General features: G+C 48.0%; 1 protein-coding gene across 3 annotated transcripts in view; it reads left to right on the top strand.

The window, feature by feature from the left end:
* LOC130283418 (C-type lectin domain family 4 member M-like) overlaps positions 1-10,356 on the top strand; it is a 28,877-nt gene extending 18,521 nt beyond the window's left edge. For 2 of the 3 annotated variants that reach the window (XM_056532867.1, XM_056532865.1), the window contains 2 exons: positions 1,456-1,565; positions 10,035-10,356. In XM_056532867.1, coding sequence (XP_056388842.1) covers positions 1,456-1,565; positions 10,035-10,197 — 273 coding nt within the window. In that variant the 3' untranslated portion in view covers positions 10,198-10,356. The other variant, XM_056532866.1, reaches the window with a different exon arrangement.
* Positions 10,357-12,350: the final 1,994 nt, after the last annotated feature.

Raw genomic sequence — 12,350 nt, 5'->3', positions numbered from 1 at the left:
CTTAACGCACTCACATTCCGCAAAAATATAAATCCCATTAAGTTAATGGCGTTTGAATTTCACTGAAGTTAATGGGGCTTGAATTTTGGCGGAAATTTGTGTTCTGAGGACACAGAAATTCTGCCGAAAAATTGAGTTTCTGCGGAATTAGGAAAATTCCGCCATGTGCACATTTCCTAAGGCTATGTTGTTAACACGGTGGAATTTCTGAGCAGAATCTGTGGAAATTCTGCTTTCCGGATTCTGCAAAAATGTTGAACCTGTCTTTAAAGGGGTTATCCAGGAAAAAACAATTTTTTATATATCAACTGGCTCCAGAAAGTTAAACAGATTTGTAAATTACTTCTATTAAAAAATCTTAATCCTTTCAGTACTTATGAGCTTCTGAAGTTAAGGTTGTTCTTTTCTGTCTAAGTGCTCTCTGATGACAATTGTCTCGGGAACCGCCCAGTTTAGAAGCAAATCTCCATAGCAAACCTCTTCTAAACTGGGCGGTTCCCGAGACAGGTGTCATCAGAGAGCACTTAGACAGAAAAGAACAACCTTAACTTCAGAAGCTCATAAGTACTGAAAGGATTAAGATTTTTTAATAGAAGAAATTTACAAATCTGTTTAACTTTCTGGAGCCAGTTGATATATATATATATATATATATATATATATATATATATAAGTTTTTTTTCCTGGATAACCCCTTTAAATTTTGCAGTATTCTGGGCAGAGCCCCACTGAAGTAAATGGGACTCTGAATTCCAGACAGAATTTGTGTGTTCAGCGCACAAAATTTCTGCATATATTCGGCACAAATTCAAGATCCTCAAATCTGCAAACAATCCGCCCCCAGCTTGGCAGAATGGAATCTGAAGCACAGAAATTCCACTGTATGAACATAACCTAACAGTGCCAGACACAGTATCCTCATAAGTACCATAACAGTGCCAGTCACTATGCCTTGATAATGGTCCCCATAAGAGTGCAAAACCGTGCTCACAAAACAGTGCCAGAAACAGTGACCCCATAACAATACAAGACACTTGTATCACTGCCCTGGGACCATTTTTTAAAATAATTTTTTAATTAAAAATAACTTTATTAGCAATCAAATCGTCAATCATATACAATAAATAATACAGTCATCATACATAGCATGAAAGCACAATATACAGCACAGGTTCCCTACGCTAGACATCATACCACATGCTACACTAACACTCCTGCTCACATTTTAAAAACCTTATCAAATAACAAAGAATAGGGAAAGGAGGTTGGGAAAAACAAGAGATATGGTACGGGATAGCACAAGGCCAAAGCTTTATTGAAAGATAAAGACATACAAAAGAGAACAGTTCCGGTCCTGTAGGTCATAGGTTTGGTTGTTCTGTCATCATCTATAGGGGTATTATGTAACCTTTTCTAACGTCAGCACCTCATTAACACCCTGCATCTCTTACACAGAATTTCCTGGAGAGTTTAGTAAATGACACCATCTGGATCGGCCTCTCGGACTATCATAGAGAAGGGAACTGGCGCTGGGTGGATGGGACACCGTACGATTCAACAACATGGTGAGGTGCTGCACTAAATAACACTGAAATGGGCATACATATAGAAAATAATATACATAGAAAGTATGGCCACTGTGTATGTACATTACATTACTCTTCCTGTACTGATCCTGAGTTATATCCTGTAGATCTTTTATTAAAATTTCAAACATAACAATAAAAAATTACAAAACATAAACATACCATATCCAACAGAACATATCAATATAACGAATCATAAAACCAACACCATAGTATAAAATACAACACCAGTCCACCCCACACTCATTCCTGCACACAAACAAATATATGCAATATTTACAAAAGACATATTCCTATAATACCCATTATACCCATACCATACTAATAAACTATATACACTAATATACACTAATACTAAATGTGAATTTCCTGGCCCAGTTGCAATACCAAAAACCCAATACCAGTAATATACCAAAAAGAATAACAACAACAACAATAATATATACAAAATAATAAAAACCAACACAAACAAAATAACACCACTTTTTATTTTTATTTTTAATTTTATTTTTTTTGGCCCTGAGCTGGTCCCGCATCCCATGCCCCCAGTACATGTTATCAGACGTCCATGAACCAGTCCAGGATTTTCTGTATATATAAAAGTCCCATACAAACCTCCTCCCCCCTTTTTAACCCACCACCCAACCTAAACTAAACCCAAACCCCAGGTGGCATCACACAATATATACAATATATACATTACATAAAATATACACAGACTAATAATATATACAATACACAAGTATACACATAGACTACAACAATAAATACAATAACAAATACATATAACACTATAAGCCAAACAACAAACCCCTAAAGCTCAAGTTCAGCGCCTGCAAGCCCTATATTACCATAAACCAACTGCTCAAAACAAAAAGACTAATGTGCCAGCATCAGCCCACCACCAGGGGGAGACAACAGGCCAAGGCACTTTAAAGGCAGAGCCCCTCCACAGACGAGAGGCCCTGCCAGCACCCAGCCTCTCGTACTCCAGAGAACGCACCTTCACCAGGTCACCGAGAATGTTCCTAACCACCACATCCACAGGGAGGATTTTACGCTGCTTCGACACTAAACACCGTGCGTTCCATGTGTAGTACCTAACCACTGAGCTGACTAGGAATAAAGTGCACCGGTCCCAGCCTCCAAGGTTTCTGAATGCCCCATAGGCCCATTCCGCATAGGAGAGACTGGCCAGCCGAGGCCAACCAATGGAAGCGCCCACCCTGGTGTAAACCTCTGTGTTAAAGGGACAATGAAGCAGAAAATGCTCCATGCTTTCCAGCATGCCTCCACACTCTTCGCGGGGACATCCCCGGTCATCAGAGCTCCTGCACTTCAGATTATCCCTCACACACAGTTTCCCATGGAAGCAGCGCCAAGTCAAGTCCCAAAACTTCAAGGGGATCCTGATAGAATTCAAAAGCTCTAAACCCACCTCCAGATCCCGACTTGGGCAGTCCTTGAGCGCCAATGGCCTCTGGAAATGAGAAGACAGGACCCTCTTGTCAAGGAATTTCCTCGACAGAGTCCTAATCTCCCCCATCCCCAGACCCCACCGACGAATAACCTTTAGAACCGGGGTAGCGTACGCCGGGAGATGCCCGTGTGGTGTGCGAAGACCCTTCACTTGCCCTCCTGTCTCCCATTCCTGGAAGAAAGGCCAAAACCATCCACTACAGGAGGATACCCACGGAGGAGCCCTCTCTGACCAGAGGTTTGCTATATTGGTCTTAAGAAAGGTATTCACTAGGAATACCACGGGGTTGACCATACACAACCCCCCTAGTCTCCTTGTACGGTAAATAACCTCCCTCTTCACTAGGTTCAGTCTATTCCCCCATAACATTTGGAAGAACACACTGTAGACCCGGGTCCAGAGAGGTTCTGGCAACATGCATACACTGCCCAGGTATATCAGTAAAGGGAGCAGGAATGTTTTGATCAGGTTAACCCTTTCCCGGAGGGTGAAAGACCAACCCTTCCACTGATCCACCTTCTGAGCGGCGATCTTAAGCCTGCTGTCCCAGTTTTGTTTGGGGTAATCCCCTTGGCCAAATTCGATGCCGAGAACTTTTGCAGATTCCTGGGGCTCTGGAAGGGCGTCCGGGAGATCAAAATTAGGATCTCCCCCTCCCAGCCAGAGACTCTCGCACTTATCCCGGTTGATCTTGGACCCGGATGCCTCCGAGTAGCGGTCCACCTCTGACATCACCCATTGGCCTTCCTCTTGTGAGGAGACAAACACGGTGACATCATCAGCATACGCTACCGCCCTCAGAGCCAAATCCGGCACCGCCAGGTCCATTCTCACCCCCGCCAACGGTCCACAATCAATCCTCCTAAGGAAAGGATCAATTGCAAACACGTACAGCAACGGGCTCAAAGGACAACCCTGACGGACGCCAGACCCAACCTCAAAAGAGCGGCCAATCCAACCATTCACAAGCGGGAAACTCTCTGCCCCTGCGTACAAGGTCTTAAGCCAATCAACAAACCCCCCCGGCAGGCCATATCTCAGAAGAACAGACCAGAGGTACTCATGGTTAACCCGATCAAACGCTTTTGCCTGATCCAAGGACAGCAAGTACCCCTTCCAGTGGCCAGCCCTACCCACTCACAGCCTCTCGGACACTGAGCACAGCACTAAATGTACTGCGGCCCGGAACAGAGCAATGCTGAGCCCCCGAAAGGAGCCGAGGTGCAAACTCCACCAGCCGGTTAAACAGCACTTTTGCCAGAATCTTTCGGTCCACATTGAGAAGCGCTATGGGACGCCAATTCTCAATGTGGAACGGGTCTTTACCCTTTGACAGGATGATCAGCGCTGACCTCCTCATTGACTTTGGCAGAGTGCCCGAGGATAGACACTCATTAAATACCTCGGTCAACAGGGGAACCAAAGTGTCCTTAAAGGTCTTATAGAACTCAGATGTTAAGCCATCTGGACCGGGTGACTTCTTGAGGGCAAGCCCATCAATAGCCATCCTGACTTCCTCTTCCCGGATCATCTCTGTCAAAACGTCAAGAGAGGGGTCTACTCCTAGTTCAGGAATGGTTTCAGCCAAGAAAGCTGACACCTTATACCGATCTAGATCCTTCCTTCCCAAGAGGTGCGAGTAAAAGGATCTGACGACCTCCAAGATCCCTGATCTGGACCTTTTCAAGGATCCTGTACTATCAGTCAGTCCTGAGACTACCTTACTATTCACTGACATCTTGCAGTTTCTGTAAGGGTCGGGCGAGCGGTACTTCCCGTAATCCCTCTCAAAAACCAAAGATGCGTGTCTGTCGTACTGGCACTTCATCAACAAGGACTTCACTCTGGAGATATCATCACGACTACCTCCAGTCGAGACAAGGTGCTGAAGTTTCTTCCTCAGGCCCTAGTACAAACGGTACCTGTTTAGGCTTCTGAGGCCTGAGAGCTGGCGGAAGAATCTCGCAACCCTTTTTTTTGAAGATCTCCCACCACTCTGACTTACTGCTACAAAGGCCCAGCAATGGTACCTGGCTCTGAAGAAAATCCTCAAAGGACTGTCTTATCTCCGCTTCTTCCAAGAGAGACGAATTCAGCTTCCAATAGCCTCTGCCCATCCGGGGGGTCTCTGTAACATTCAGAGAAAACAAAATTAAACAGTGATCGGAGAACTCCACCTCAACAACAGACACTGCTGAAGAGACGGCCTCCTCCTTTAAATAAAACCTATCTATCCTAGACCTACAACTACCCCTATGATAGGTGAATTCCGCGTGGCCTGGGGTGTGCCGGATGTGGACATCCACCAGGCGAGCCTCACTCGCTATGCTATTTAGGGCGATGCTATCATAAGTCAGCTTGTCTCTGGAACCTCCCCTATCTTGGGGCCTCGTGACAGCATTGAAGTCCCCTCCAAAGACCACCTGCCGACTTGTAAAAAGATAGGGCTTGATCCTCATAAAGAGACACTTCCGGTCCCACTTAGACTGTGGGCCGTAGATGTTAATTAGGCGAAGTTCTTGTCCCCTCATGAGGACATCTAAGATCAGGCACCTCCCCATTTCTAACTCGATAACCCGTCGGCATTCTACCGCTGTGGTAAAAAGGACCGCCACTCCGCTATACGGCTCTGCCGCAAGAGACCAGTAGGAGGGCCCATTCCTCCACTCTCTTTTAGCCTTGTAGATAGATGACATATCTGTTAGCCTGGTCTCCTGCAAAAATAAAATATCAGCATTAATATGGGCAAAAAAATCATAGGCCGCAAATCGAGCCGTATCTGACTTAATGCTGGCAACGTTAATGGATGCCAGAGTCAACGGAGAGGGTGCCGCCATCGAGGGTGATTGAGTTAGACAGCTTTCTTTTTCCCCCCATCCACCCCACCACCCTCCTCATCAGATGATGGTTTACCCCTTTTTAGTGAGATGGATGTGTCCATTTTCCCTTTATTTACATTTTCCTCGTCCCCTGACTGAGCCAGTCCCCCCCCCCCCCCTGAAGACATAGGTTCCCCAGGGAGAGAGGACTCAGGGTCCCCTGTGGGCCCCACCGCAACATCCGGAACCTCACCCCCAGCCTCCTCCTCCGAAGAGGAAATGTCGCGGAGGGCTCGGAACCGGTTGGAGAGACCAATCAGAGGGGGGTCAGTTGTACCTTCCTTTGGAATCTGGCGGGTGGGAGAAGATTTTAAATCTCCCTTTTTCTTCTTCCTCCGAGTACCCCGCTTTGTTTCTGCCCATCTCCCTCTGTCCTCATCCGCGCTCTCACCATGGGAGGACAGCGAGGAGACAGCATCCTCCTCTTTGTGGATCCTTCCAGTCTCCTCGTCCAGTTCACTATCAGCAGTAACACTGGTCACAGGGACAGGATCAGAAGCCACCTCAGCTGGCTGATGCTCCTGTGACTCCTGAATCTCCCTATCCCTTTGACTCTTCTTGAGACGCCTCAGTTGGGCAGGCGTCTTCTGCTTACTTTTCTTCCCTGGCCCCTGCACCCCTTCATCCCCGCCAGCCATCCCCCAGCAGAGTTCACCTCATGGCTTACCCCCACCGGGGCAACAACCGTGTTGACAAAGGAACGAGGGCAGCGACTGAATGGGTGACCTAAGTCACCACACAGGTGACACCTAATCTCTGCACAAGATGCAGCGAGATGGCCTATTTCCCCACACAGAGTGCACTTCTGCACAGTGCAATTGGCACTAAAATGTGTGGGGTCACCACATCTGGGACAGAGCTTCGGCTGACCCTGGTAGAAGATCTGGATACGATCCCTTCCGAGGAAGGTCGCAGATGGTATATGGGTAACAGTGTTTCCTGAAAGCTTAAGCTTGACCATAAACGTCCAGGCCCCTGACCAGATGCCATATTCATCCCTGTTCTTTTTTGGGACCTCCACCACCTCTCCATACCGATCTAGCCACGTCATGATGTCAATACAAGAAAGTGATTCGTTACGGGTTAAAACGGTCACTTTCTTGACATTGTTTTGGCGAGACACCGCCTGAATGGCAAAGTCTCGCCAGCCGGGCTCATTCTTTACCAGCTCATAATTCGACCAGATGAGCTCAAGCCCCTCTGGCCGAACAAAGCTGATATCGAACTCAGGGGTACCATAAGGATGTATCAAGGCGTAGATGTCAGCTGCCTTAAAGCCCAACTTTAGCAGAAGCTCAACAACTTTAGATCTTGGAGGACATGTATAACTGCCTCTCCACCTCAGCCGGACCACATTCCTTCGGAGACCACCTGGCCCGGCTGTTTGGAGGGACCACACAGTATCCCCCCCTCTTTCCTCTCGGAAGGCTGAAAGACCATGTCTTTCTATCCAAAAGGATAGATCAACCTCCCTACCCTCTACATTGATTGATCTCTCCCCTCTCCTTAAGGCCCCCAGGAGACGCTGCTGCAAATTGCCCCCCCCCCCCCAGAGCCAGAAGACGAGGAAGGTGCCCCCCTCCCCCCAGCGGTGACATTTGCGTAGCTGCGTACCGGTGCTGCCACCGCTGGGGGTGCAACTGGACCAGGCCCTACATCCCCACCACTAATCTGTGCCCCTTCACCACCTTCCTCCACATAATCCATACTCACACCATTATTGCCTGTTTTAGCTGATGTGCCCCCCATACCTCCACCCGTGCTACAGCCCATACTACCATTCACTCCAACATTAACCTCCTCATTCATACTGGCTGGACCGGTGCGTTCTGGTGCAGATAGTGTACCATCAGCATCACTGGGTACCAGAGCTGGAGCCACCGCCACAGGACAGGTCACCGGTCCTTTATACAAGGACCGGGAAGCCTGCCTAGCCTGTTTATTAGTGGCCCCAGCCCTGTTTTTACTGGTACCCTCCGCCTCATCAGTACTGGAGTTTTCTGCTCCTGGGCGCCGCTGTTCTGGATAAGCGGCGCCAATACAAAATAAAAGGTTTTAGTCCAGTCTTTCTGGGAGGCGAAGACATCTTGGCCCCGGCAGCTCTTTCACGATGACACCGCTGCTCCAAAAGGAACAGCAGTGGCAATGCTCAGAGCCACCGGAGCTCCCGCAGCTGACTCTGGCACAAAGCCGCCCCCCCCCTCCCGTTAGGGAGCAGCCCAATGTGCCAGAGCCATCCATGCCCATCGCTGGGCAAATATCACTGTCCGACCTCACAGCCGATACATTGTCTTCTCCACCACTGTTACTACAAACAGCGATGGAGCTCACCGCCACACTAGACTCCATACTCTCCCCACTCTCCTGCACTGAGTCCACAGCAGAACTCAGGCTGGGCTGAGAAATGGGGTTCACACAGTGAGCTGACTCTGTGGCCAGTCCGGGGGGCTCAGGGAGGGGGTATATACAAATGTTACCTGCTCCTGGAGCTTGGTCTTCTTTAGCTTTTTCTTTTTCCTTCCCCCAGGTGCCTCCTCTGGTAACTCATCCCCAAACGTGAAGTCCTGGAGGTGACCTGGGGACTTCAGGAGCTGGATCTGGGCCATCAGTGCCCCTCCCTGGTGACTGGTGCTGCTCTCATCCCCCGAACCGCCAGAGCCACGGCCAGATGACATCGCCACTTGCCCTGCAGGGAGCCCACTGTATGGGGTCAGATGTTGCAGACCCCCGGGTGGATTTGGCTCAACATTATCGGCCTCCGCAGCATCTCCTTCCTCCTCCACCCTTGGCTGAAGCCCCCTCAGCCGTCTCTGCTTCTCTCTCTCCATTGTATGAAAGCGGTCTTCATTTAAAAGTTTTTCCCTAAATGGCCCGCTGCTCTCTAAAATAAAAGTTCTCTTCTTCTCCAGTATCCACTTGTAGTCCCACAACTTGCAGGGCCAGCCTTGCGGCTGCTCTTTGTCTCTATGGGTTCAGGGGTGGCTGGAGATGCATCGCTGCACCTCCTGGCAGAGCGCCTTAACCCGGAGACCTCTGATGCACTTCCTGACGCTGGTCCCTCCACACCTGGTCGCTGGCTCCCCCTGCCCCCCGCGGACCTGATTCGGGGGGCAGGTGTTGGGGTTCTCCTCTCCTCGCTCATGCCTGAACACACGCTCTCCCTCTGGGGAAGGAAGAACGTTGTCCGGCACAGATGACACGGCAGAGCTCAGAGCGCACACACACCAAACAATCCAGCAAACGACTTCCTCCACACTCAGCAGACTCACAGGAAGATGCTCCCTCTAGTGGCCAGACTCCAGAGCTGTACTCACTATTCTGCTGGTGGAGTCACTGTGTACATACATTACATTACTTATCCTGTACTGATCCTGAGTTATATCCTGTATTATACTCCAGAGCTGTACTCACTATTCTGCTGGTGGGGTCACTGTGTACATACATTACATTACTTATCCTGTACTGATCCTGAGTTATATCCTGCATTATACTCCAGAGCTGTACTCACTATTCTGCTGGTGAGGTCACTGTGTACATACATTACATTACTTATCCTGTACTGATCCTGAGTTATATCCTGTATTATACTCCAGAGCTGTACTTCCTATTCTGCTGGTGAGGTCACTGTGTACATACATTACATTACTTATCCTCTACTGATCCTGAGTTATATCCTGTATTATACTCCAGAGCTGTACTCACAATTCTGCTGGTGGGGTCACTGTGTACATACATTACATTACTTATCCTGTACTGATCCTGAGTTATATCCTGTATTATACTCCAGAGCTGCACTCACTATTCTGCTGGTGGAGTCCATTTCTATTGATTTGACTTTTCTATCATTCACTGTATTTGGTTGTCCACTAATAGTCTGTAGCACCACCTAGAGGTGAGAAGTTGACCTGACGTGCTGACAATTATCCAACATTGGGAACGTTCACCCTCCACTCTGTAATAACATGACTGACATACTGTATATAGAGTGTGACACCGTATTCATGTCTATAGCTGTTACTGGATATTAGAGCTGTGTAACCCCCAGCGTCCCACCTGTGACCCTTCCTCCTCCTTCCTTTGTCCCTGCAGGTCCTGGCACACAGATCAGCCGAACAATGATGGGGATGAGGATTGTGTTACCCTGTCTCGTGTCTCTAAATGGAATGACGACAAGTGCAGTGAGAAATACAAAAGTGTCTGTGAGCGCCGCGCTGATCGTCTTACTCTGAAGGGGGGCACTCTAAGTAACTAAACCCCCCCACGCCATGCTAGACTGCGACACAATGTAGGGGATGATCCAGAAGAGCCAGAACCATCTAAAATATTTGAAAATTTCTGGTTATAAGTAGATGAATAAGGAAATCTTTTAGAATAAAGTCATAATGGAGATTATGTTGTCCCTGTCAGATCATTTAACATGAGAAGTATGAATCAGTGCATGAAGCACGTGTCCCACCCCTTTGTATGGGGCGACCAAATACGAACTCCAGACCCCCTAAACTAATAAAGACCCCAGACAAGAACCCTGAACAAAAACAGACCCCCTTAACCAATACAGACCCCAGACAAGAACCCTGAACAAACACAGACCCCCTGAACTAATACAGACCCCAGACAAGAACCCTGAACAAAAACAGACCCCCCCCTGAACAAACACAGACCCCCCTGAACTAATACAGACCCAAGACAAGAACCCTGAACAAACACAGACCCCCCTGAACTAATACAGACCCAAGACAAGAACCCTGAACAAACACAGACCCCCTGAACTAATAAAGACCCCAGACAAGAACCCTGAATAAACACAGACCCCCTGAACTAATACAGACCCCAGACAAGAACCCTGAATAAACACAGACCCCCTGAACAAATACAGACCCCAGACAAGAACCCTGAATAAACACAGACCCCCTGAACTAATACAAACCCCAGACAAGAACCCTGAATAAACACAGACCCCCTGAACAAATACAGACCCCAGACAAGAACCCTGAACAAACACAGACCCCCTGAACTAATACAGACCCCAGACAAGAACTCTGAACAAACACAGACCCCCTGAACTAATACAGACCCCAGACAAGAACCCTGAACAAACACAGACCCCCTGAACTAATACTGACTCCAGACAAAAACCCTGGACAAGCACAGGTCCCCTGAACTAATACAGTCCCCAGACAAAAACCCTGAACAAACAGACCCCCTGAACTAATACAGTCCCTAGACCAGAACCCTAATCAAACAGACCCTCTGAACTAATACAGACCCCAGACACGAACCCTGAACAAACACAGACCCCCTACACTAAAACAGACCCCAAACAAGAACCCTGAACCAGGCCCCCTACACTAATACAGACCCAAGACAAGAACCCTGAACAAACACAGACCCCCTAAACTAATACAGACCCAGACAAGAACCCTGAACAAAAACAGACCCCCTGATCTAATACAGACCCCAGACAAGAACCCTGAACAAACACAGACCCCCTACACTAATACAGACCCAAGTCAAGAACCCTTAACAAACACAGACCCCCTGAACTAATACAGACCCCAGACAAGAACCCTGAACACAGACCCCCTGAACAAATACAGACCCCAGACAAGAACCCTGAATAAACACAGAACCCCTGAACTAATACAGACCCCAGACAAGAACCCTGAATAAACATAGACCCCCTGAACTAATAAAGACCCCAGACAAGAACCCTGAATAAACACAGACCCCCTGAACTAATACAGACCCCAGACAAGAACTCTGAACAAACACAGACCCCCTACACTAATACAGACCCCAGACAAGAACCCTGAATAAACACAGACCCCCTGAACTAATACAGACCCCAGACAAGAACCCTGAACAAACACAGACCTCCTACACTAATACAGACCCCAGACAAGAACCCTGAACAAACACAGACCCCCTGAACTAATACAGACCCAAGACAAGAACCCTGAACAAACACAGACCCCCTGAACTAATACAGACCCCAGACAAGAACCCTGAATAAAGACACACCCCCTGAACAAATACAGACCCCAGACAAGAACCCTGAATAAACACAGACCCCCTGAACAAATACAGACCCCAGACAAGAACCCTGAATAAACACAGACCCCCTGAACTAATACAGACCCAAGACAAGAACCCTGAACAAACACAGACCCCCTGAACTAATACAGACCCCAGACAAGAACCCTGAATAAAGACACACCCCCTGAACTAATACAGACCCCAGACAAGAACCCTGAATAAACACAGACCCCCTGAACAAATACAGACCCCAGACAAGAACCCTGAATAAACACAGACCCCCTGAACAAATACAGACCCCAGACAAGAACCCTGAATAAACACAGACCCCCTGAACTAATACAGACCCCAGACAAGAACCCTGAATAA

Source organism: Hyla sarda, chromosome 7 (assembly GCF_029499605.1).
Source record: "Hyla sarda isolate aHylSar1 chromosome 7, aHylSar1.hap1, whole genome shotgun sequence".
NCBI lineage: Eukaryota > Metazoa > Chordata > Amphibia > Anura > Hylidae > Hyla > Hyla sarda.
Note: the sequence above shows the minus strand (reverse complement) of the source record. Positions and strands in the feature narration are given on the sequence as shown.